This window comes from Schistocerca cancellata, chromosome 2 (assembly GCF_023864275.1).
Source record: "Schistocerca cancellata isolate TAMUIC-IGC-003103 chromosome 2, iqSchCanc2.1, whole genome shotgun sequence".
Lineage (NCBI taxonomy): Eukaryota > Metazoa > Arthropoda > Insecta > Orthoptera > Acrididae > Schistocerca > Schistocerca cancellata.
Window position 1 is genome coordinate 601,962,293 of NC_064627.1, and position 26,743 is coordinate 601,989,035.

The 26,743-nt window shown below is 42.0% G+C and overlaps 1 protein-coding gene across 14 annotated transcripts in view; it reads right to left on the bottom strand.

Moving 5' to 3' along the window:
- The window catches only part of LOC126162248 (uncharacterized), a 332,117-nt gene that overhangs the window by 270,160 nt on the left and 35,214 nt on the right, over positions 1–26,743 (bottom strand). For 12 of the 14 annotated variants that reach the window (XM_049918627.1, XM_049918626.1, XM_049918629.1 and 9 more), the window contains 3 exons: positions 15,199–15,322; positions 14,832–15,058; positions 14,496–14,744 (listed from right to left, as the gene is read on the bottom strand). The exons of 1 other annotated variant lie outside the window; for it this stretch is intronic. In XM_049918627.1, coding sequence (XP_049774584.1) covers positions 14,496–14,744; positions 14,832–15,058; positions 15,199–15,322 — 600 coding nt within the window. The remainder of the gene's footprint in view (positions 1–14,495; positions 14,745–14,831; positions 15,059–15,198; positions 15,323–26,743) is intronic. One more of the 14 variants, XM_049918637.1, reaches the window with a different exon arrangement.

Sequence of the window (26,743 nt, forward strand, 5' to 3'; positions counted from 1 at the left end):
TACTACGTTACCTTCTCTTCCTTTTCCTACTGTCGTATTCCAGTCACCCATGACTATTAAATTTTCGTCTCCTTTCACTACCTGAATAATTTCTTTTATCTCATCATACATTTCATCAATTTCTTCACCATCTGCAGAGCTAGTTGGCATATAAACTTGTACTACTGTAGTAGGAGTGGGCTTCATGTCTATCTTGGCCACAATAATGCGTTCACTATGCTGTTTGTAGTAGCTCACCTGCACTCCTATTTTTTTATTCATTGTTAAACCTACTCCTGCATTACCCCTATTTGATTTTGTATTTATAACCCTGTATTCACCTGACCAAAAGTCTTGTTCCTCCTGCCACCAAACTTCACTAATCCCCACTATATCTAACTTTAACCTATCCATTTCCCTTTTTAAATTTTCTAACCTACCTGCCCGATTAAGGGATCTGACATTCCATGCTCTGACCCGTAGAATGCCAGTTTTCTTTCTCCTGATAGCTACATCCTCTTTAGTCCCCGCCCAGAGATCCGAATGGGGGACTATTTTACCTCCGGAATATTTTACCCAAGAGGACCCCATCATCATTTAATCATACAATAAAGCTGCATGCCCTTGGGAAAAATTACTGCTGCAGTTTCCCCTTGCTTTCAGCCATTCGCAGTACCACAACAGCAAGGCCGTTTTGGTTAGTGTTACAGGGCCAGATCAGTCAATCATCCAGACTGTTGCCCCTGCAACTACTGAAAAGGCTGCTGCCCCTCTTCAGGAACCACACGTTTGTCTGGCCTCTCCACAGATACCCCTCCGTTGTGGTTGCTCCTACGGTACAGCTATCTGTATCGTTGTGGCACGCAAGCCTCCCCACCAATGGCAAGGTCCATGGTTCATGGGGGGGGGGGGTGTGTGTGTGAGGGGTGTGAAGTGATAAAACATTTAATGAGACCCTTATTAACTAAGTCAGGCATAACAGAAAAATGTCTTCAGAAATCAGCCCCTATTATTGGTCCTGTCACATATGCCATAATGAAGGTTCAGATTGGCAAGAAACAAACCTCACAATGCAAAGCCACAGTTTGTTTACCAAGTAGTTTAACAGGCGGATTGTTTGCAACTGTGAGGATAGACATCTTGGTATTCCTTTGGTATTTGCCATCTGATTGTGAAATTACAATAATTTAAGTCCCTTTGTCAACCGAGAATAATGATTTAGATTTCTTGTCTCTGACATAAAGCTTCACAGAAACAGTAACAGCAGTTATTGTTACCTTCAGAGTGTGCTGTAGGCACTGTGAATGATTCTGACAAATATGTGGGCCTACTGGCACTCGCCAATTATGTTTGGGTAAGTGCAGGGTCTGGTGTAATGCCTTGATGCTGGTCCAAAACGTTTGTCATACCAGCACCAGCAGTTGTTTCGCTGTTCTCTCTTTCATTCCTGATTAGTGGCCTTCTCTTCCTATCTATTCATTCTAGCTTTCAGTCGTGCAAGCTCATTGGCTAAGCTCTCCATAGATGGCTGTGCCAGTGTGGGCTGCTTGATTTGTGTGTCCATGCACCCCATAGTATGAATGCACCAGTTGGGGCCTTCATCCATAAACACCTTTACAGCCGTACGCTGACTTGTCAGCACTTGCAATAGCCACTTCATCAGCTTTCCTAGCCAACTCATGTCGAAAGACCAGTAAAAGTCCACCGAACTGCCGTCACATTTTATGGTAGTCTCCACATCCAAAACATGTTTAAAGATATCTCTGCTAGAAGTTCAGTACCTGCCAGAGTGTATAGAAACTGATAAGGGGATTCATCCTAATAAGTCTCACTGTCAATGATTTTCTGAAGACGCAATTGCGATGTTGACACAAACAATTGAAGAGTAGCCTCTTTAAGAACAATATAAGAGTATTGGACTGTTGATGCAAAGAGTCAGCTAATGGTTCAATCACATTTAAGTCCAATTGAGAAATGATGAAGGTAAATTGCTATGAGGCTGACATGAGGCAATGTAACCTACATATGGACTCAAGTTGATTAAACCACAACTATGCCCCTGTAGGCCAAAATGGAGGCAGGTTTGTGTTGAAATTCCTGTTGGAGTCAGCAATTCAGAGGTGTCAGGGATAGTAGCTGGTGGAAAAATAGTGTTGCTTGCACTGTCAGAACTTCCGTTCCCACGGCAGCGTTTGCTTGTGGAACAAAGTGTAACGAACGTTTGGCCGCAACTGAAACGTACCGTGCAAATCGTGAACTTGTAGTATCAGAAACACTGCAGAATGATCTGGAAGCAACAAGAGAACATGTTCAGTTGTTCGAAAATATGGTTAAAAGCCCATCTGATCCACAACTTAAAGACCTCGGACAATTTCAGGAGCACAATGAACCAAAGAAGTGTGCAAAACCTAAATCTGCTTCAAACAATTTTAAAGTTCCGTTAAGAAACAGATTTCAGTGTCTCATTAAAGACTGTGAAATTAATAATGACGATTCCGTCAACTCGCACCAAGATTATTTATCTGAACTGGCGGGAAGTGAACGCAAAATGTCGGAAAAACGTAACTGCCGCGACGATGCAAATAAAATGACGAAAATAAACTTTAGTAGGTGTACAGCTTTGCTTGCTGACAGCCAAGGGAGAGGAGTTACGGGTATTCTTCGCCTCCAGCAATATCTCTCTATTACAAGTGTTGTGTAACCTGGAGCAGGTCTGACAGAAGTTTTAAAAGACTGTGAAAACTATAACTGCATGTCGCAAAGTGAATGTATAGTAATAATGGGCGGCGCAAATTATGTGTATAAGAATGAACTAATAGTGGTAAACAGTGTGTTAAGAAATGCGCTATGTACATTAGTGAATCAAACCGTGATCGTGGTAGACACACCACACAGGTATGATCTTTTTGAATCTTCTTGTGTCAACAGAGCGATCCAAAAAGCAAACAGAATGTACAAAAAGATAAAAGCAAACAGAATGTACAAAAAGATCTGCAAGGCCACTTCAAATGCGTTTTTCCTTAATATTGATGACCTGAAGAGAAAGTACCCCAGTACGCATGAAATGCATTTAAATAAATGAGGCAAATCGCTACTCAGCCAGAAGATCAAGGCATTAGTGGAAAGTGTTTCTCCTAGAAGTAAGAAATGTAATCCAATCCCATTGCCGATGGTGAAGGAGAGCTGCAATGTATCTTGCCTACCAAGTACTGCAGCTGCTGCAGTAACACAACTTGAAGAAACATTGATTACAGAAATAAGTGTTGGGAGATAAGCAGGCATATTAATAGCTACAACAGATGGAACAACACAGCAAGGAACAGACAAAACAGAAACAGCAAGGGTGGCAGCATACTCACCTACAAAAATTATTGCTCCATCAAGTGGTACAGGTATCAATTCTGTAGCAACATCTGAACTACCCACAAGGAGAACCCAGTCATCGAGATCAAGATATGAACATGTAGAAGGTAAGAGAGTTCAACGAGCAGTAGCAGTGTCAAGTGTTATGGGTAAGCTAAAAACAGTTCCTCCTCTCTGTATAAACGATTTTTTAGTCGAAGGCAGCAAGGAGAAGAAGTTCACAAGGTAAATAGTGCAGAAGATTTAATAGCCCCTCGCCATAATGGTACATCCCTGAGGAAAGACAGGTTTGATCTTAAAGTATTCTATCTTAACATTCAAGGAGTGAGGGATGAGGAACTTATGGTCAATGATATTGGAATAGAAAATGTGTTTGATATTTTGAGTTTGAGTGAACAGTGGGCTACTGAGAGTGACCTAACATTTGTTAAATTTGATAATTATAATATAGCCAATAGCTACCGCAGAAAATTGCATTTAAGAGGTGATGTAGCAATCTATGTTAACAAGTCACTTAGATGTTCAATCAATAGATTGGAACTAGATTTTTTTGTGTGATGAACTGAACTTTGAAGCTGCTGGTATAGTTTTAGACCGTTTTAAGTTATTGGTAATATCCCTGTACAAATCACCTAAGGGCATCATCAGTTTATTTCTAGAGAAACTGGACCAACTGTTATATGTACTTGGCAAAACTAGATGGATAAATTATGATATTGTAATAGGTGGTGATATGAATTCAGATTTTGATGTAACAACACACAAACGTAGTGTCACTGAACTTCAAAATCTACTAAGACAATCCAACTTACACTGTGTCAATAATAGGCCCACAAGAGAACAAGCATCTCTTGAAAATATTTTTGTGAAATTTAAAACAACAGACGAATCATGTGATGTGTCAGTTTGCATTTTCTGATAGTAATTCTGTAATCTTAAATTATACAAGTAGGTTCCCTCCTGATAATACTAGTATAACTAAGCCTGTCCCAGAAATTGTAATCATCAGACCTGTCTCAGATGAAAAGATTCATAGATTTTGTAATTCCCTTGCTGACAGAGACTGGTTTGGCCAGTGTTATGGAGACACACCCTATACTTTAAGTAACGATTTGCCAGCAAATATACTATTTGATAGGATTTAAAGTATTTTTGGCGTACTTTAACGACAGCATTCCAACAAAGAAATTCAAAGTAGGCCTAACTTATCGAGTCCTTAAAAACTAAACTTCCAAAAAGACAAAACACATAGTATACAGAAAAGCTGACCACTCTGAAAAACCAAGTTATGTTGTTGCACAATTGTTTATTTTAGATTGAAGACTAATCAAGCTAAGCTAGCCTATGTTACATGTAAGAATGAATATAAAAAAGTGATCATAGAAGCCAAAAAAGCACACAATCTCAGAAGTATTAAGAAATCCACCAACAAGTGCAAAGCTGCTTGGAAGCTAATAGATAGTGTTGCTAAAGATGAAAGAAATGTTACAATTAATATCTCTCCCCAAAAATTCAATGATTATTTTGTTAAATAAGTTGAAGAAGTAGGAAGTAGTATTTCCAAACCCAAAATCAGGTCATCACAGTTACTGTCAAAAAATAGTTGTAGATCATCAACAAATACAAGTATTTTCAGTTTCTCTGAGGTCTTGCTAGATTTTGTATTAAGAATAGTGAAACAGTGAAAATCATCAGACCCTGTAGGCATATATGACTTATCCTGTAACGTACTGAAGAAAGTCATGGGCAGTATAGTGTACCCCTTAACACACTGTATAAACAAATGTCTAGCTGAAGGATATTTTCCTGATGAACTTAAACAGTCTAGGGTTGTTCAAGTTTATAAAAAAAGGGGATAAAGACTCTGCCTCAAGTTACTGGCCAATTTCCATAGTCTCATCTTTTTCTTAAGTTCTGGAATGCACAATTTACAAACAATTATCTGATTACTTTGGTAATACAGGAATTATTAGTGGATCTCAATATGGTTTTAGGAAAAACATGTCAACAATTGATACTATAGATGCTGCTGTAAAATACATCCTTCAAGTATTTGAGGATAAAGACTTTGCTCAAGTCACTTTTGTGACCTAAGCAAAGCCTTTGACTGTGTAGAACATACACTACTGCTTGAAAAATTGGACGTCTATGGTGTTAGAAATAATAGGCTTAAACTGTTAAGATCATTTTTACAGAAACGTAAGCAGGCTGTCTGTGTTGTCAAAGAACTATCCAGTGTCGAACTAGTTCAGGTAAGTGTACCACAGGGATCTCTACTGGGCCCTTTCCTGTTCCTAATAATGATTAACGACCTGCTGTCATGCATTAAATCAAAAACTGTACTATATGCAGATGATACAACTTTTCTGAACAGCAGTAGTGACCCCAAAGCCTTAAAACTTGTGTTACAGAGACAATTGCCCAAGCATCATACTGATTTAAAGCAAATGGATTTTTGCTTGGTGAAAATAAAACTCAGCAGATAGTATTTAATCTAAAAGACAAGCTACCATCTGATGATTCTAGTTATGTTAAGTTTTTAGGAGTATATCTGGATGACAAATTATCTTGGGGTCAACATGTCAAGTATCTTAGTGGTAAGCTGTCTAGGGAAATCTACCTGTTAAGGCGACTAATGGATTTTGTAGCTAAAAATTATGTTAGAATATCCTATCTCTCATTCTTCCAAAGCAAAATAACCCATCTTATCATTTTATGCGGAAACTCCAGTTATGTGTGTGAAATCCTTCTACTGCAGAAGAAAGCTATTAGGGTAACTACAGGCTCATCAAAGGCACACTAAACCTTTGTTTTCTGAGCAAAAACTTATGACAGTAGTAAACCTATATATATACTATGTCTTAACCTACACAAAAAAGAAGCTATCCAAAGCTAAATGCAGAGAAAATATACATTGCTGCAACACTAGGATGAATAGATGTATTTATACTCCATTCCATAGACTCTCAAGATCACTGAACGGTTATGAACTAATGGGGCGCAAATTATTTAATGAACTTCCACTAGTTATGCAAGATTTACCAAAGCAACCATTCAAACAAGCACTGTATGACTGGTTAGTTGCCTACCCTTTCTACAACAAACAATTTCTTCAACTATAATAATATACTGTAATAACAAACTGATTACTATTTTACAACAGGTATTATATAGCGATATAAGTTTGACTTTGCAGGATTTAAACAATTGTTATATTACACTGTAATAACAAACCTATTGTTCTTTTGCAACATGAATTATATTGTATTATTTGTATGACCTTGTCAATTGTAATATTATACTGTAATAACAAAACTGTCAATTGTAATATTATTCTGTAATAACAAATCTATTGCTCTTTTGCAACAAGAATTATATTGTGTTATAAATATGACTTTGTAGGATTTCATCAGTTGTAATATTACACTGTAATAACAAACCTGTTGTTCTATTGCAATATGAATTATATTGTATTATATGTATGACTTTGTCTATTGCCTTAATCGCCTAACGACAATAAAATTATTCTAATCTATTCTATTCTATTCTATTCTGTTCTGTGGCAGGTTCCATTGTGTTCATTGGATGCTGCTGAACAGCTATACACTGTTCAAAATCAGAGTCACCACTTTGTGGTATTTAGCACATCCACCATGAAACATGAATTAGCTGAAAACACTACACATTATTGACTATATTATACAATATTCTTCAGAGTAACAAAATATGGAATATTACACTCACAAAAGCCAGGAACGATTACAAATGTATATCATTTTACTCTAGGTTCTCTCTGGTCGAATCTCTGAAACTTGATTTGACTTTTAACCACAATGTCTACTCAGTATAAGTTTCTATTTTGTGTTCCCCCCATTCTTTTTTTAATTTACTTTCGTAATATCTTCTCATATCATCTCAAAGACATGGTTTTGTTGAATTCAGCGTACTGTATGATGTTACAGTTATTGTATGCGTGAGATCCTGGTTTCTCTTCAGCTGCCTTTATCAATTCAAGATATTCTTTTCGCTGGCCTTCTTCACATCTGCAAAAGTTTTTGTTGTTTGCCTAAGAATTCTTCTTAAATAGTTGCCTGTTCCACCTTATCTTCATTTTCCAAGATGTGAAATTGATGCTTAATGTAAACTAGTGTAACTTTCCACTAGTCAGTAAACTTCTGATTTCCTGCCTAGTTTCATTTTTATAGCTTTATGCATAGTTTTACACTGCACCATACTAGTTGTAGCCTATGAACAAGTGAAGTTCTAAAGTTCTTTAGGACCACCAGATGCACACAAACGTCAGTTGTTTGCAGGGCTGTATGCATCAGCGCACTTCGACATGTCCACCCCCTGTGATGCCAGTGACTCCATGGTCCAGAGGGTGCAGCACGTAACAACAGCCTTCATCCTTGCAGTCATCTTTCCTGCCAACACACAGATATATTCATTACGCTGCAGTGTACTTACACTACCCACCCTCCCCCACCCCACGAACCATGGGCCTTGGTGTTAGTGGGGTCACTGACGTGCCTCAATGATAGAGATAGCCGCAGCATAAACGCAAGTACAGTGGATGGGTATTGAGAGGCTAGATAAACCTGCGGTTCCTGAAGAGGAGCAGCAGTCTTTGCAGTAGTTGCTCGGACAACAAACTTTATGATTGACTGATCTGGCCTTGTATCATAAACTACGATGGCCTTTCTGTGTTAGTAGTGCGAATGGCTGAAAGCAAGGGAAAATTACCAAAGTAATTTTTCCTGAGGGCGTGCAGTTGTACTGTATGGTTAAATGGTGATAGCGTCCTCTTGGGTAAAATATTCTGGATATTATGAACACTGACAGAAAAAAATCACAACACTACAAATACACTCCTGGAAATTGAAATAAGAACACCGTGAATTCATTGTCCCAGGAAGGGGAAACTTTATTGACACATTCCTGGGGTCAGATACATCACATGATCACACTGACAGAACCACAGGCACATAGACACAGGCAACAAAGCATGCACAATGTCGGCACTAGTACAGTGTATATCCACCTTTCGCAGCAATGCAGGCTGCTATTCTCCCATGGAGACGATCGTAGAGATGCTGGCTGTAGTCCTGTGGAACGGCTTGCCATGCCATTTCCACCTGGCGCCTCAGTTGGACCAGCGTTCGTGCAGGACGTGCAGACCGCGTGAGACGACGCTTCATCCAGTCCCAAACATGCTCAATGGGGGACAGATTCGGAGATCTTGCTGGCCAGGGTAGTTGACTTACACCTTCTAGAGCACGTTGGGTGGCACGGGATACATGCAGACGTGCATTGTCCTGTTGGAACAGCAAGTTCCCTTGCCGGTCTAGGAATGGTAGAACGATGGGTTCGATGACGGTTTGGATGTACCGTGCACTATTCAGTGTCCCCTCGACGATCAGCAGTGGTGTACGGCCAGTGTAGGAGATCGCTCCCCACACCATGATGCCGGGTGTTGGCCCTGTGTGCCTCGGTCGTATGCAGTCCTGATTGTGGCGCTCACCTGCACGGCGCCAAACACGCATACGACCATCATTGGCACCAAGGCAGAAGCGACTCTCATCGCTGAAGACGACACGTCTCCATTCGTCCCTCCATTCACGCCTGTCGCGACACCACTGGAGGCGGGCTGCACGATATTGGGGCGTGAGCGGAAGACGGCCTAACGGTGTGCGGGACCGTAGCCCAGCTTCATGGAGACGGTTGCGAATGGTCCTCGCCGATACCCCAGGAGCAACAGTGTCCCTAATTTGCTGGGAAGTGGCGGTGCGGTCCCCTACGGCACTGCGTAGGATCCTACGGTCTTAGCGTGCATCCGTGCGTCGCTGCGGTCCGGTCCCAGGTCGACGGGCACGTGCACCTTCCGCCGACCACTGGCGACAACATCGATGTACTGTGGAGACCTCACGCCCCACGTGTTGAGCAATTCGGCGGTACGTCCACCCGGCCTCCCGCATGCCCACTATACGCCCTCGCTCAAAGTCCGTCAACTGCACATACGGTTCACGCCCACGCTGTCGCGGCATGCTACCAGTGTTAAAGACTGCGATGGAGCTCCGTATGCCACTGCAAACTGGCTGACATTGACGGCGGCGGTGCACAAATGCTGCGCAGCTAGCGCCATTCGACGGCCAACACCGCGGTTCCTGGTGTGTCCGCTGTGCCGTGCGTGTGATCATTGCTTGTACAGCCCTCTCGCAGTGTCCGGAGCAAGTATGGTGGGTCTGACACACCGGTGTCAATGTGTTCTTTTCTCCATTTCCAGGAGTGTATATCAATGATCTGCCGCTAAACATGATATGTCGTGTCACTCGGCTGAAGAGTGGCGGATTGTGCTGCTGACAGCCCTCCCCTGCCCATATGGGGCAGGGGAATGAAATCACAATAAAGAAAAAAAGAAAAAAAACTAAACACGATAGATGACTCAAATATTTTTCTTTCCAGGTAACACAAGCGTTATTGTGGAAAAGATGGTAAGTAATGTAGCTAACAGGGTAATCAATAACGTAAGTACGTGACTTCCAGAGAACAATTTAACCCTTAATTGCAACAAAAAGCAGAGCATACAGTTTCTAACACGTAACTCTTTTAAAAACGAAACTTTACTCTCCTGGAATGGTCAAACAGTCGATCTAATCGACCATTTGAAATTCGTAGTATTGGTTAAAAACAGCCTTGGTTGCCATTTTAGATTTTATTTTTCAACGACGCGTTTCGCCTTATTTAGGCATCTTCAGCTTATCTTAATTTGGTATTTCTTAGAAGAATCCTTTAGTCAGTGTAGCCAAAAGGGCATCGTCGAATATATCAGGCCAACATCGCCTTCGTTAAACTCAGTAAAAACTTATCTAGATGGACGTGCGTACACCAAGATCTCCATAACGCGTTATGCAACCAAGACTGTTTTTAACCCATACTGTTAAGCACTGGTTTGCTGTATGCCACATATGGATTGGAAGAATTTTTAAATTCGTACGATTGAGGCTCAAAGGAGGACTCTCTTGGAAGTATCACGTTCATCATCTTGTGCAGAATATAACAATGATCTCTGCTGTCTCTGAAAGCGAAACGCAAAGACTTGTCTACTCTGATTACTTTTGGGGTAGCTCAGTACAATCACCAAGAATATTCTTAGCTTAAAAGGGGTGGTCAGACTGAAGTGCGTCTTCAGTTCGCGAACTTCATGTAGGCCGTCCCTGTGCATGTATTTTATTATGAGATTTCTTATTGACCACACTGACTATTTCAAAAGAAGCAACTGCAACATTCGTTCAATGAACATTTGACAGAAAAGCGATGTACACTTGGCTAATACTTCCTTGAGCATTGGACAGGAGGTGTGCTCTATTCAGCAGGTTTCATTTTCAGTAGGCTTCCACTGAAAAGTTTGCTTGGTAAATCCTAAGTATTCAGATCTCATTTGAAATGTTTTCTTGTGGCACACTTCTATTCTGTACAGAAATTCCTCGCCTAGTTGAGGACTTTTCTCGGTAATGTGTTATTTATTCGCGCACTTTAGTAGTCTGCAAGCTTTCTCATCGTCATTGTGTGAACTATGTACTGACTCGCGATACGAGTTGGTTTGTACCCTTTGTGGAGACTGGTAGCTTTGTATCGGATTAGATTATAAAAGTCTTGGTCACACAGAATTTTATTATGAACTTCGATAAATCGATCAGTTTTAATAAATATTATGTGGCCAAGACAATGTCTTTCTATAATCTAATATTTACTACCTCGCTCCACGAACAAGTAGGTGTGGTACGTATAGTCCCACGGCATCTGAGAGGTAAATAAAACACACTGAAAAACCAAAGAAACTGGTACACCTGCCTAATGTCGTGTAGGGGCCCCGCGAACAAGCAGAAGTGTCACAACACGACGTGGCATGGACTCGACTAATGTCTGAAGTACTGCTGGTGGGAACTGACACAATGAATCATGCAGGGCTGCGAATAAATCCATAAGAGTATGAGGGTGTAGAGATCTCTGCCGAACAGCACGTTGCAAGACATCCCAGATATGATCGATAATGTTCATTTCTGGGGAGTTTGGTGGCCAGCGGAAGTGATTAAACTCAGAAGAGTGTTCCTGAAGCCACTCTGTAGTAGTTCTGGACGTGTGGGATGTCACTTTGTCCTGCTGGAATTGCCCAGGTCTGTCAGAATGCACAATGGACATGAATGGATGCAGGTGATCAGACAGGATGCTTACGTACATGTCACGTCTCAGAGTCGTATCTTTACGCATTAGGGGTCCTATATCACTCACTCCAACTGCACACGCTCCACAAGATTAAAGAGCTTCCACCAGCTTGAACATGCCCTTGCTGACATGCAGGGTCCATGGATTCATGAGGTTGTCTCCATATCCATACACGTCCATTCGCTCTACTTAATTTGAAACGAGACTCGTCCGACCAGGCAACATGTTTCCAGTCATCAACAGTCCAATGTCGGTGTTAATGGGCCCAGGAGAGGCGTAAAGCTTTGTGTCGTGCAGTCATGAAGGGTATACGAGTGGGCCTTCGGCTCCGAAAGCCCATATCGGTGGTGCTTCGTTAAATAGTTCGCACGCTGACGATTGTTGATGGTCCAGCACTGAAATCTGCAGCCATTTGTATAATTGGGAGGCAGCGTGACAGACCCAACAGGGCTGCTCTTGACAACGTATTAATACTTTATCTGCATGGAGCTGTACAAGCCTTGTGTTTGCCACACCACGCTGAACGATTCTCTTTCGGTCGTCGTTGGTCCCATTCTTGCAGGTCGTACGGGAAAAATCCCAACTTCATCGCTACCTCGGAGATGCGTCCCATCGCTCGTACGCCGACTATAATAGCACATTCAAACCCGCTTAAATATTGATAATCTGCCACTGTAGCAGCAGTAACCGATCTAACGACAGCTCCAGACAGTTGTTGTCTTATTGCTTGTGTTCTGCCTATTTACATCTCTTTGTGTCTGAATACGCATCCCAATACCAGTTCCTTTAGCGCTTCCGTTAAGTAAACAGTCAATGTGTTACCAGCAGCGCGACGGACCCAACAGGGCTGCTCTTGGCCACGTATAAATACTTTATCTGCATGGAGCTGCACAAGTCTTGTGTTTGCCACGATACGTGGAGTCGCGGCAGCCGAAGGCGGAAATATGTACCACAAAAATAAGAGCGGCGTTCAATAAATAACGCAGCACATTTTTTTCTCGGCCGATATGGGTTGAAAAAAATGTGGAATTTGTTGTGGGACATCATCCTTATGGTATCATCAAGTTTCAATAGCTGGCGGTGCTATCGTAGCCTACAAAATGGCTTCTCTAATGGAAGTGTGTTCCACGCAGAGAGCAGTCATAGAATTTCTTTTGGCATAAAACCAGAGACTGGCAGATGGTCCTAGGCGCTTGAAGAATATCTACAAGGACCTGGCAGTGAACAATAGCACGATGAGTCGTTGGGCGAGACGTCTGCGGTCATCGCAACAAGGTTACGCAAACCTATCCGATCTAACGCGTGCCGGCAGGCCGCACACAGCTGTGACTCTTGCAGAATTGAAATGTGAACACACTCCCATTCGAGGGTGAACAACGGATCACAATTGACCACCTCGTTGGTCAACTGAATGTCTCTGTTCTTGTGCTGACACATTCGTCCACCAGTTTGGGTACTCGAAAGTATGTGCCCATTGAGTTCCTCGCCACGTAACACAAGACTACAAAGAGCAACGCAGGACATACGTGCGCACCACAGGATTAATATGTGGATGATGGGGAGGTTACAGATGCAGCAGGACATTCGCTCCAATGTCCATCAGTCGAGTCTTATGCGGGTATACGGGCCCACCCAGTAAGATGGCGTAAACCCATCGTGTTGAACTGAGATTATTTTAAAAAACAGTGTTTTATAACCGAAAAAGTGGGGAATAAAAAGGTGTATTAGAATGCTGAACAAAACCAACCTGCTTTCAGAAAAAAAAGTTGCATTGCTTGTTGAATGCTCCTCGTATTAAGGCCGCCATCTCAGAATCTGTCTCCATATCTCTAGAATGATGTGATATTACAGTATTGACAACCTGATCTGCCGTTCTGCCATATTCCTCAAGTTTTGAACTACACAGGAGGACGGAAAGCTATTACTCCATAAGATAAACGAGATGTCTGGGCGTGCATTCCATTGAGCGACAAAACATTTAGAAAACGTGTATTGCATGGAAGTAATCCATAAAGAGTGCATAAAAATAAAAGCGAACTGTGTTAGCTTTAATGGATACCAGATATTCAAATTACTGTCATGTAAATGTGCATCTGGCCTTCTCTTCTACAGCAGCACTGACAGCCCGTTATCACGACGACATATTAATAGTAATTTTTAGAGCAACAAACTTTTCATAACTTCATCATCCTTCCAGTAGCATGCTCACAGCAGTAGGTGACTCGATCCAATTGCTGAACTTTTACGAGAAGCAAATGACGCAGTGGTTCTGTCGTGGAATTGCTCATGTAGCTCCTGTGAGGCGCAAGTTTTTCAGGGATATGTTACTGACTCAGCTGCCTGTTTACTGGGAGTCAGCTACTCGACAGAACCTCATTTCTTGACAGCCACAAGGCTTCGAATTATGAGCTAGCCTACTCAACTTATTATGGGTCGGGGCCAACCAAATAAATTTCAATTGAATTCATGAAAAAGATACAGACATCGCGGTTTCATAAAAAAAGTAGTGGATGTGAAGATAAAACTGAAGCACTGGTTATGGTGAGTGATTAGTTTGACAGTAAATTTTTATTTAGTACGAAGTAACTTAATGGAAATTTTTTATTTACGTGCTCTCAAATAGAAGACAGATCTTCAGTATTACACAACATTGGTCCATAAACAAGAGTGTTATGTGGACAGAGGTACTGGTAGAATGGAGATTAATGCTTCGACCTGGTTGGCAGGCCGAAAAGTCCGCGGATCAAGTCAATGAATGCGTCGACGTCGATCCCGGCGTCCCTCAGTTTCTGGAGCAGCTCCTGGTACTCTGGCAGCGAGTTCAGAGTTTCCACGATCGACTACAACAGATGAACAGGACAAATAAACTTTAGGTACTAAGTATCCTCAAGGATGGTCAGCTAACTATTGATCAACACATGATGACTCACCTGGAATTCGGGAGACCTGATCCTGTCGTAGAGCTCCTTGAAGTCGGGGCTGGTTTCCAGCTTCTCGTCGAACAGAGCCCGGAGTTCGTCCAGTGGCAAGATGGCGAGAATCTCGTCGACCATGGAACGGATGCTCCTGGTGTGTCTCAGCTTGGATGGAGGAGTAAGCTGGGGCAGTCCTAGGAAGTCGTGTAGAATGTTCACGTATTTGTAGACATCGAGGCCGGACTCTTGCAGGTAGTTGAGGAACTGGAGGAGAAGAAGATAATAGTTTAACGTGTTTGTAATATAGGTGTATTGCAATGTCTACAACTGGCATAGGTCTGAGATCCTTACATCAATGTACTCTGGGAGAGCGTCGATGGCCAGGACAATGCTCTTGAAGTCATCAGAGAGCACGTATTCAACGACAGCCTGCACCTCAGGGTCATTGGCCAAGTGGTTAAGCACAATGTTCACAATTTCGTCGATGGGAATGAGGGCGAGGAAGTCGTTGAGGTCATCCTGGAGGTTGCGGTTGGCCTTCTTGGCAGTTACATGGAAACGAATCTTGTTGCTGGAGCCTAAGAGAGAATAAAGAGAGACTCTAAGTACTCTAGAAGCGAAATCGTGTAATTGTCTCTGAAATGTGACAATCTTCGAATGTATACCTGTATGACACTCATACTTTCATTTCGTGTGGTACAGGTAGTGAATTACTTACTTGATGGAAGGCCGAAGAGACCGCGAATCAGATCAATGAATGCGTCGACGTCGATCCCGGCGTCCCTCAGTTTCTGGAGCAGCTCCTGGTACTCTGGCAGCGAGTTCAGAGTTTCCACGATCGACTACAACAGATGAACAGGACAAATAAACTTTAGGTACTAAGTATCCTCCACGATGGTCAGCTAACTATTGATCAACACGTGATGACTCACCTGGAATTCGGGAGACCTGATCCTGTCGTAGAGCTCCTTGAAGTCGGGGCTGGTTTCCAGCTTCTCGTCGAACAGAGCCCGGAGTTCGTCCAGTGGCAAGATGGCGAGAATCTCGTCGACCATGGAACGGATGCTCCTGGTGTGTCTCAGCTTGGATGGAGGAGTAAGCTGGGGCAGTCCTAGGAAGTCGTGTAGAATGTTCACGTATTTGTAGACATCGAGGCCGGACTCTTGCAGGTAGTTGAGGAACTGGAGGAGAAGAAGATAATAGTTTAACGTGTTTGTAATATAGGTGTATTGCAAAGTCTACAACTGGCATAGGTCTGAGATCCTTACATCAATGTACTCTGGGAGAGCGTCGATGGCCAGGACAATGCTCTTGAAGTCATCAGAGAGCACGTATTCAACGACAGCCTGCACCTCAGGGTCATTGGCCAAGTGGTTAAGCACAATGTTCACAATTTCGTCGATGGGAATGAGGGCGAGGAAGTCGTTGAGGTCATCTTGCAGGTCGCGAGTGTGTGTATTCACACGGTGAACGGGAACAGCCTTTGCTGAAATTAATCAGCAATCCAGTTTGATTTGTACATCTCATCAACGAATAATTGCATTGTATCATACACTGAAGGATAAAATTAACATTTGTTGAGGTGTGTTACCTGCTGTTATCCCTAGGATAGCGAATAGGATGAAGAGCGTCTTCATCTGTAAATTTAAAAAAAAAGTAATGGTTTTTAGTTGGTCTGACTTTGTTGTCTAATTGCTTCATGGGGTACGAATAAGCGTATTACGATATCTGCATACTGATGTAAGCTTGTGAATAGGATAGTCGCTGGCTGTGTCTTACCTCGAGCACGTCTCGCCGTTTTGCTTCCAGCTGTGTACTGCCTTCCCAGAGGCTCCGCTACTTATACTGCTTGCTTATCTCGATTTTGAAACATCTGACTGATATCATTCACTTATCAGCTATGTGAGTGGCTCGCAATTGATCCAATTATGACACCTACCAGACTTGTTCGGTTAGATTTATCGTTTTTTTTCCCACATGTCTAGGTAAATGTCAAGTGAAATGAGTCACTGAACCTGAACTATCTCACAGGATTCTTGTAGATGCGATCACGTAATCATTACGATAATGGCAGTCTTTCTATGCATGTTGCTTGAGCGAGACTGAGCTTCTAGCTTTCTCTCGTTTCTATTCTCATTAGCAAGGTGAGTGTTGGCTTGCAACTTAAAAATATGAACAAAAAATAGTAATTATAAATGGTTTAAACTGGCCTACCAGCCACGTTTTTGTAAAACCGTGTATTTAAATGGTGTATATGTCGAGTTTAGTACAGTTTTACTTCAACGTAGCTAACATCGAAGAACTTGTTCGAAATGTTTTACTTTTTTCAAAGTTAGCTCAAAGTCACTAACACTGTAGTATCTGCCTAGCTTCAACTTGCTGTTATTTAAGATGAAATTAAGAAACGTAAGCCATAACGACAGGTAGCAATGTGAACTGCGCTTCTATAAAATACAAGCAAATATTATCAGTGCGCGTCTTCGTATGATTTTAAGAACATTTTATCGGTGAATACAAACTTTGTCTTCACCTGACTGACATTCTTTCACACAGACCAGTTTGCGGAACAATTAACACAACAGGAAGGGTTTTTTCGTGGAAGTGAAAAACTTGAGATCTGGATGAAACATGAAGATTGCTGATGCCATTCGTATAGAAAACAAACGAGCAATATGACAAGAATTAAGTTTCATGTAACTTTCCTACCTCGTGAATCATTCTCCAAGAAATGCTATATCCATAAAACATTTAAGGAATGCTCAAGCGATGCCTGTCGACTTGAAAGACAAACTCAGTTTCATTTAAGACGATAGCGACTGATACGAATTTTTTTACACCTAAGAATATTTTGATCATACGTAGCATTCCCAAAAATAAAACATGGACACTAGAAGTGTTGGTGTGGCGAAAATAATTGGGTCTGTCGATGTTATTCTTTAATCAGGGTGTCCAGCTTTCCTGTTGCAAGACGTGCCGTAACATCCACCACCAAAGCTGAGTCCGTCATTAACGCATGATAGTGCTACAGCATTCGTCTTGAAGGAAATCAGTCAGAATCGCGGAAACAGAATAGATTTTTATCACCACAGTGTGCGCAAACGTTACGGGTGAAACCTCAAACCTCTGAAATCTCTCACGGAGCAACGGCATGTGAGACGGTTTATGGTGATGGATGGTGATGCGACTCTCTTTAGTGTTATTTGCGAGAAGTAGACTATGTACCAACGTCGACCTTTCTTTTCATTTATAATGATGTCGAGAACAACACAAATGCAACACTACACTTTATTCGTGACAATCATTCACATGCATCGTCTTTGAGGACTTGGTTGTCGGCAGGACGTGAAACGTTTCCCTTTCTTCCTACATAGATACCCAGCATGTCAAATGAAACAAAGGCCGCCAGTCTCGGTGTTTCAGTATCTCTCAAAAACGTCCATGTAAAAGCGCAACAATGTTCATCTTTGATGAAACGACTGGGCAAGAAAACTCGCAGATTATTAAAAATAGTGTTTTATGTCCTAAAAGTAATATTTGCCGTTAAAGATAGTGGGTTTGGATCAAGTACTAAATATGTGTATCTCTTGTAAGTACTAATCATATATAGTTGGTATTCCTGAGACATAATGTGTCTCACTTTCATCAATGATAATGATGTAGGCCAAAGCAAAGAATTAAAATCAGTACCGCCATCACAATTCGAACCAAGGTGTCGTGATAACTAGTCAGATGCGTTACCCATTGCGCCACACTGGCAATGTAGTTACCACCCCTGCACGGAATACGCCAGTACGTCTCCCTCACCGACACAAATTCCAGTTCACGCCTCAGCCCCTTGCCATTCCCTCTCGAAACTCACATCACTATCGCCAACGCTCTCCGATATTGGAATAGCATCACAGCAACTAGTGAAATGAGGTTAATCCTGCCTCTGCCTCAGGTGTAGGTGATACGTTAATCATATATAATTGGTATTCCTGAGATATTGAGTCTCACCTTTATCTATGCTAGTAATGTAGGCCAAAGCAATGAATTAAAATTCGTACCACAAACGGGATTCGAATGCAGGCCTACTGCCTACTATGCTGGATTAAGACCATTTCCCTCATTGCGAAGGGGCTTTTCCAGTATTAGAGAGCGTTGGCAACACTGATGCGAGTTTAGAAGGAACAGAAAAGGGCTGGTGCGAGTTGGAATTTGTATCGGTGAGGAGACGTACTAAGGCAGTCAGTGCAGGGTGGTGTCTTCAGTGCCAGAGTGGCGTAACGGGTAGCGCATTTGCCTAGTAAGAGGGAGACCTGGGTCCAAATCCCTGATTTTGCTTCACTGCTTTGGTCTACATCATCATCATCATACGTGCAAGTACAGTGAACCATATTAAGAGATAAATTGTGTTCTGGGGGTGTGACGGAGTGGTGGAGGTAGTGGACGGGTTGTTGGTAAGTAACTGCTTGACGGGAGGCAGGCCGACGGATTGCGGTCATGCACTTTCCTCTTCCTTAGGTTTGCAAACTGAAGAGCGAGCAAGCGAGTCCCATTCTCTACATCCCACTACGCCACAAGGAGCAACTATAGGGTTTTTCACAAAGATTCCACAGCTAGCTTTACCAGCCAACGCAGTGCGCAGACACGTCCTGGGAGTTTATTTTCCAGAATGTGCGTTAACAATAGATATAATACAGATATTAGGTACTAGTAACACTAATGCAAGTAATTCATATGAACAGAAACTATGTAAATGTCTGTACGCTGCTCTACACCGCTAGAGGCGAAATTGTTTCTTAATCATCCTACATGGCAGCTCCAGCTGTCTTCTGGAAAAGACAACTTCCCCCACCACGAGTGATGTTTCCAGACTATACCTCTCCAGTATTTCCTGCCCAGTTATCTTATAAGTATTGTATTGTACGTAACTGGGGACCTAGAAACGACGGAGAGGCTTCGCCCTCGCCGGAGCCCGCAGTGGTACACAATCCCACAACAGGCTACAGCAGTCCACTCACCCCACCGCCGCCCCACACCGAACCCAAGGTTACTGTGCGGTTCGGCCCCTAGTGGACACCCCCCCGGGGAAACATCTCACACCAGACGAGTGTAACCCCAATGTTTGTGTGGTAGAGTAATAGAGTAATTATGGTGTACGCGTACCTGGAGAAAGTGTTTGCGCAGCAATCGCCGCTATAGTGTAACTGAAGCGGAATAAGGGGAACCAGCCCGCTTTCGCCGAGGCAGATGGAAAACCGTCTTAAAAACCATCCACAGACTGGCCGGCAGACACTAATCCGCCGAGCGGATTCGTGCCGGGGAGCGGCACGCCTTCCCGCCAGGAAAGCAGTGCGTTAGACCGCACGGCTAACCGGCTGGCGCTACCTTATATGGGTAGACAAAATAGCTTCTCTGAGTTCATGTTGATATGGTGGCGTCATTTTCAACTTACTGAATGAGTACTTTTTTGCAGTTGTTAAGTGAGCTTTTATGTAAAATACATTCCCGTAAACAATGGCGGAAAGTGTGTAATTCGTAATTGTGATGTTGTCAGTGACCTATGTAGTATTGGAGGGAAGGGAGTGTATTGGTAAATGTGGCACCTTGCTGCAGTCTATCGTTGACAGCGCATAGTAAAGCAGTGTAACTGTGTTCTAGTCACTTGGCGATGAATTAATGAATAATCAGAAAGTTACTGTACTTCTCTCATCATTAATTGAGTACTGGTAAAATCCATAAATCTTTTCCATTCAGGAATTGCTGGCACTTACACAGAGTGTCCGAGGAAGAAGATTCAGCATTTAGGGATACAACAAAAACGACCACTCGGAGCAAAAACGTCCAATAAACACAGGCTTTACAATGCTTGCCTTAAGAGCTATGACCACTTCTTCGTTTTGGACACTCTGAAGCAAATCTCTTCTACTGCAATATCTTTACTTTCTATATTTGGAGAGGTGGTAATACGCATCAAAACAAGAAAAAATGTCCATTAGACATGGAATCTAAAGTACATACGAGTCATGTTCATTTCGTTACTGTTACTCTTCTACTGAGCAAGTACTCATAACTTTTAAGGTATGCATTATAGTGCTCTTATTTACTGCACATTTTTTTTTCTTTTTGTGGTCAATTTTTGATATGTGTAGTGAACTGAAAGTAATGTAGAATACGAAAGAAATCGTGTAAAACGAGCGACACATCACTGCGTGACCTCATTAATAATTAATATTCTTTCCTTCTTTTGTCCAGTGAACAAAGATTAACTCTTGCTCTCTTAAGATTACCGCTGGCTTAGACGGATGTTAATTTTGATAGTCTTATTAAAATACAGGCCTGTTAACAATAACTGTATCAATTATGTACTTAAGCACTTTCAGAATACAGTAGTATATCTGTCAATTACAAAACACTTTTATTTGAAATATAATGCCCTCACCTGAGATACTTAAGTAGCTTTAGTTCTCTAGTGTTGGCCGCCATTGCTAACGGCCTAATTAATTTTGTCAATTACGGCTCTTCAAGCCTACTTACTTATAAAAAAGTTCATTCAGTCTTAATCCAGTGTTAAAGTTAAATGCTTAACAACAATCCTTTTGTGTGTAAAAACAGTAGTCGCACCGAACATAGGCTTCCGATTAAGTTCAGCTTCATTTTAGTTTATAGGTCCGTCTTGATCACATAATTCTTCTTCTTTTTTTTCTTTTTTCTTTTCTTTACTGTGACTGGTTTCGGCTACTGCGATCTTCAGATCTGTTACAAAAACAAAAACAGTGTGTAACCAACTAAGTTAGTTTTCTGACGCCAAATCTATAAAAGTCCTGCTGCTACATAAGATGTTTACATGATTAACAGCCATGTATACCAGCCATACATACCATAAAATATTCTGATGTAATATCAACGTCAAACTAAACATGTAAGTAAGTGCTGGTGATGATCAGAATACGTCTGGTATTTATGCCAGGGAACTGAGGCCAGCAGATGTCAATACAGCTAGGCTACATGATAAACCAGTATCGCAACTGTAATGGTTAAAATGTGGTATGTGTAGTCATTAATTAAAATTACTTCACATAGCAAAACGAGCGTCTGACCATAAAACATGTACTGACGTACTCCACGTGGAATTGGACCCATACTTAAAATCCACATAACAAGTACGAATAGTAATAATGTAAAGCTTCTTGCCTGGCAAGGTAAAACATACATTAGTATAAAAGCCAGTATAAAAAGTAAAAGTTTAGAAACACCTACAAAATAAAATCTTCCAGCCTAACAGATCAATTACCGTAAACGTAATTGTAAGGTAATTAACGAAACAGTGACTATTAATTAAAAATTAAAAAATCGATGGTCGATAATACATCCGGATTGTGGTCTCAATGGCGGCACGTCGTAGCTTCTCTATACGACGTTCTTGTTTTCCTGCGGCGCTCGACGCTGCTCAAACCAGTAGGTTTCTGAATACATCAAAATAAGCATTTAGGTTAAACTCACTCTGTTCATACAGCAGAAATTCCGGTTGCCGTTTTCTGTGCACATAAATCTCCATTTCTTCGAGTAGGTTCAGTAACTGTCCCTTTGGCGCCCTATGCAACACTTTCATATTATTCTCTATGTTAGTCGTCTTTGATCGGGGAGAAACCTGCCAGGATTTGCGGCAACATTCGAAGTATGTTACAATCTACTTTCCCAGCGTGGCAAAGTAATAACCTGAATAGAGGATGTATAATAACAGTGCTGAACAAGGGACTGTATCCATTGCAGTACGGCACACACCTTTGTCACAACCGGTTTATGAACCCTTGCATAGAAATGACATGATAACCATGCATGCCAGGAAGTACGTAGGAATTAATGGTTCAAATGGCTCTGAGCACTATGGGACTTAGCATCTGAGGTCATCAGTTCCCTAGAACTTAGAACTACTGAAACCTAACTAACATAAGGACATCACACACATCCATGCCCGAGGCAGGATTCGAACCTGCGACCGTAGCGGTCGCGGGGTTCCAGACTGAAGTACCTAGAAGCGCTCGGCCACATAGGAATTAGTTAGCCCCGAATAAGGAGTGACTACACTTACAAATCTTATGCAGAAAGAAAGCCATATAAAATCCAGTGAATTTCAAACATTTAATGAAGACAGCAAGAAAAGTTTCTACCTGATAGTTTCCATAAAGAAAGAAGTTTAATACAGTAGTCATGGACAGAACGTCAGAAGATACAGTTTGCAGTACCGCACATCATTGGAGATGCGCCGTTCTCTAGCGGAAACATGTAATACATTCACGGAATTTGAAAGAGCGTTCTTGGGACGTTTCTGGTCACCTTGCGTACAAGAAAGTCTAAGACAATTAGTTTTTCAGCCCAAAACGTTACAATCCAAAGATAGGAAACCTTAGACAGTGCCGGCCGGGGTGGCCGAGCGGCTCTAGGCGATACAGTCTGGAACCGCGCGACCGCTACGGTCGGAGGTTCTAATCCTGCGTCGGGCATGGATGTGTGTGATGTCCTTAAGTTAGTTAGGTTTAAGTAGTTCTAAGTTCTAGGGGACTGATGACCTCAGAAGTTAAGTCCCATAGTGCTCAGAGCCATTTGAACCATTTGAACCTTAGACAGTAGTTCGAGAAATACATTAGCCTTACGAGATACTGGGACTAGCCTATCTCGCATAGGGACGTACTACGGATACTTAAGGCACATTTGCCAATAAATATTAGAGAGAAATTGGTGAATGTAGCTGATACGGACGTAGAAAGTTTCTTACCTGTGATAGACTTACTAGACTTAATACAGGAAGATGCTAGAAAGTCGTGTGATGATAATAGTTCAAACCAATCTAATAATGAGAATAATTTGAATCACGCTAACCATCTGAATGATGGTAGACCAAGAAATGGTGGTTTTAGATCACAGAATACAAGTAATCATAGTCAGAATCATAATAATAGGCCACATTTCGGTTGCAGTGGTAATAGTTGCTATAATAATTTCAAAAATAATGACAACTATCAAAATAGTAGTAGCAATGACTTTAACAGGAAAAGAAAGAACGACAACAGCTATAACAATAATAACCGTAATAAAACATGCGAACAACGACTGTGGCGTGGCAGAACACAGGACCATGTGGATGGAATCCTAGCGCAGGACCACCATCACAGCAACAACTTATATATACCAAGTATCAGCTGTTCAGCAGCTTGATGGAAATTATCAGCAGCAATGGCAATCGCCGCAGCAGAATGCGCAACAAAGGCAAAATCCAACACATAGCGTGCCTGCTATAGATGTGACAGACGCCGAGAAAAAAGCGCAACAGCAGGCGTCAAACTTTACGCGACCTCTGTAGGCCGTCGTCAAATGGTTACGGCACTAAATAAGGCACTGACCAACTACAAGACCTACGCCTGTTACGGTACATGCTAATTCCCTTCCTTGCAGGTTGTGCCCGACTGCTGCGTAGAGTAATGCTATTGTTCGTTATTATTTGATTATCCGGCAGCGTGAGACACAGGGGAAGCTGCTGCCTGAACTGCAGAGAACTGCAGAGAACGTCAAGCGGCATCAATTCCTGACCGTCGTCTCACCGCCGAACCGCGCTGGTACCAGCTGCAGGAGTGTTCCAAACCACCACACGACGTGAGCTGAATACCGTCATCAGTACAGTAACTGTAATCAAGAAAGAAGGATGTTCAACAGTAAAACTTCATTGTGAATTTGTAATCAAAACATGGACCCTATTGCAAAAGAAGCAAAATGTAATAACCCAAAGACAATTCAATATCCGAGGAACGATCTATCAAGCTTGTATGAAACTGTATAACTGAACCAATGTTTATCTGTGTCTTTTTAAATCTATTGTGTAAATAGATCAGTGAAACTGTGTATCTTAACGATGCTAACGCAATGAAAATTTATAAACATATACGAAGTTAACGGACACAGCACTAGTCTAGTGAATCTAGTCTGAAGGCTGTGGGGTGGTTTTCTTCCTGAGTCTACCACGCCAGTGAATCCAAATGGGGGAGCAAAGATAATTTTCCCAGCAAGTCTACAAAGTATATTCCGGACTATACTCACTTATGCTACACATACACTATGTAATCAAAAGTCTCCGGACACTCCCAAAAACAAACGTTTTCATGTTAGGTGCATTGTGCTGCCACCTACTGCCAGGTACTCCACATCAGCGACCTCAGTAGTCATTAGACATTGTGAGAGAGCAGAATGGGGCGCTCCGCGGAACTCACGGACTTCGAACGTGGTCAGGTGAGTGGGTGTCACTTGTGTCATACGTCTGTACGCGAGATTTCCACACTCCTAAACATCCCTAGGTCCACTGTTTCCGATGTGATAGTGAAGTGGAAACGTGAAAGGCAGGTACAGCACAAAAGCTTACAGGTCGACCTTGTCTGTTGACTGACAGAGGCCGCCGATAGCTGAAGAGGATTGTAATGTGTAGTAGGCAGACATCTTTCCAGACCATCACAAGGGAATTCAAACTGCATCGGGATCCAGTGCAAGTACTACGACAGTTAGGCGGGAGGTGAGAAAACTTGGATTTCATGGTCGAACGGCTGCTCATAAGCCACACATCACGCAGGTAAGTGCCAAACGACGCCTCGCTTGGTGTAAGGAGCGCAAACATTGGACGATTGAACAGTGGAAAAACGTTGTGTGGAGTGGCGAATCACAGTACATAGTATGGCGATCCGATGGCAGGGTGTGGGTATGGTGAATTCCCGGTGAACGTCATATGCCTGCGCGTGTAGTGCCAACAGTAAAATTCGGAGGCGGTGGTGTTATGGTGTGGTCGTGTTTTGAATGGAGGGGGCTTGCACCCCTTGTTATTTCGTGTGGCACTATCACAGCACAGGCCTACATTGATGTTTTAAGCAGCTTCTTGCTTCCCACTGTTGAAATGTAATTCGGGAATGGCGATTGTATCTTTCAACACGATCGAGCACCTGCTCATAATGCACGGCCTGTGGCGGAGTGGTTACACAATAACATCCCTGTAATGGACTGGCCTGCACAAAGTCCTGACATGAATCCTATAGAACACCTTTGGGATATTTTGGAACGCCGGCTTCGTGCCAGGCCTCACCAACTAATATCGATAGCTCTCCTCAGTGCAGCACTCCGTGTTGAATGGGCTGCCATTCCCCAAGAAGCCTTCCAGCACCTGATTGAACATATGCCTGCGAGAGTGGAAGCTGTCATCAAGACTAAGGGTGGGCCAACACCATACTGAATTTCAGCATTACCAATGGAGGGCGCCACGAACTTGTAAGTCATTTTCATCCAGGTGTCCGGATACTTTTAATCACATAGTGTACCTACATATACCATACACCATGTTCAACAGTACACAAAAAAGAAATCAAACCTTTTGCTTAGACTACACATACATACATATAGCATACACCATGTTCAACAGAACACAAAAAGGAACTCAAACCTTTTGCTAAATAACAAGAAGTCTTGTACTACACAATAACATGAAAGCAGTTCTTTTGTAACTATGTATAAATTCTTTTACGTGTCTACGTAATGAACTAATTACAATTCATATTTTTTTACTAGAATGATAGTGAATTTATCGAACTACTAATAACAGTCGACAAGCAGTGGCCTGTTAAGCCACGAACATTTAACGTTACTGACATTAACTGCCTGGGGAGCGATGTTCTGTCCTATGGTTAGGATTAACTGAAAAACCGACAGAAATTTTTTTTATTTATATGATAAACTGAAAGTGCTGTAGAAAATGAAAAAAATCGTTTGAATCGAGTGATGAAAGGTGATTAGCGACGCTGATGAAAAATTACATATGACTGTCTGATCCCTGAGTCGGATTACAAAAGACATTAATAATTACTATTATTATCTTCTTTAATCCAGCGAACACAGACTGACTCGTGCTCTCTTAAGATTGTCGCTGGCATAGACGGGTGTGACTGTAATAGCTATTGTTAAAATACAGGTCTGTTAACAATAACGGTATGAACTATTTACTTAAGCTCTTTCAGAATACAGTAGTATATTTGTTAATTGTAAAAACACTTCTTTTATTTGTAATGCAGTGCCCTCACCTGATATATTTAAAATACGGGTGATTCAAAAAGAATACCACAACTTTAAAAATGTGTATTTAATGAAAGAAACAGAATATAACCTTCTGTTATACATCATTACAAAGAGTATTTAAAAAGGTTTTTTTTCACTCAAAAACAAGTTCAGAGATGTTCAATATGGCCCCCTCCAGA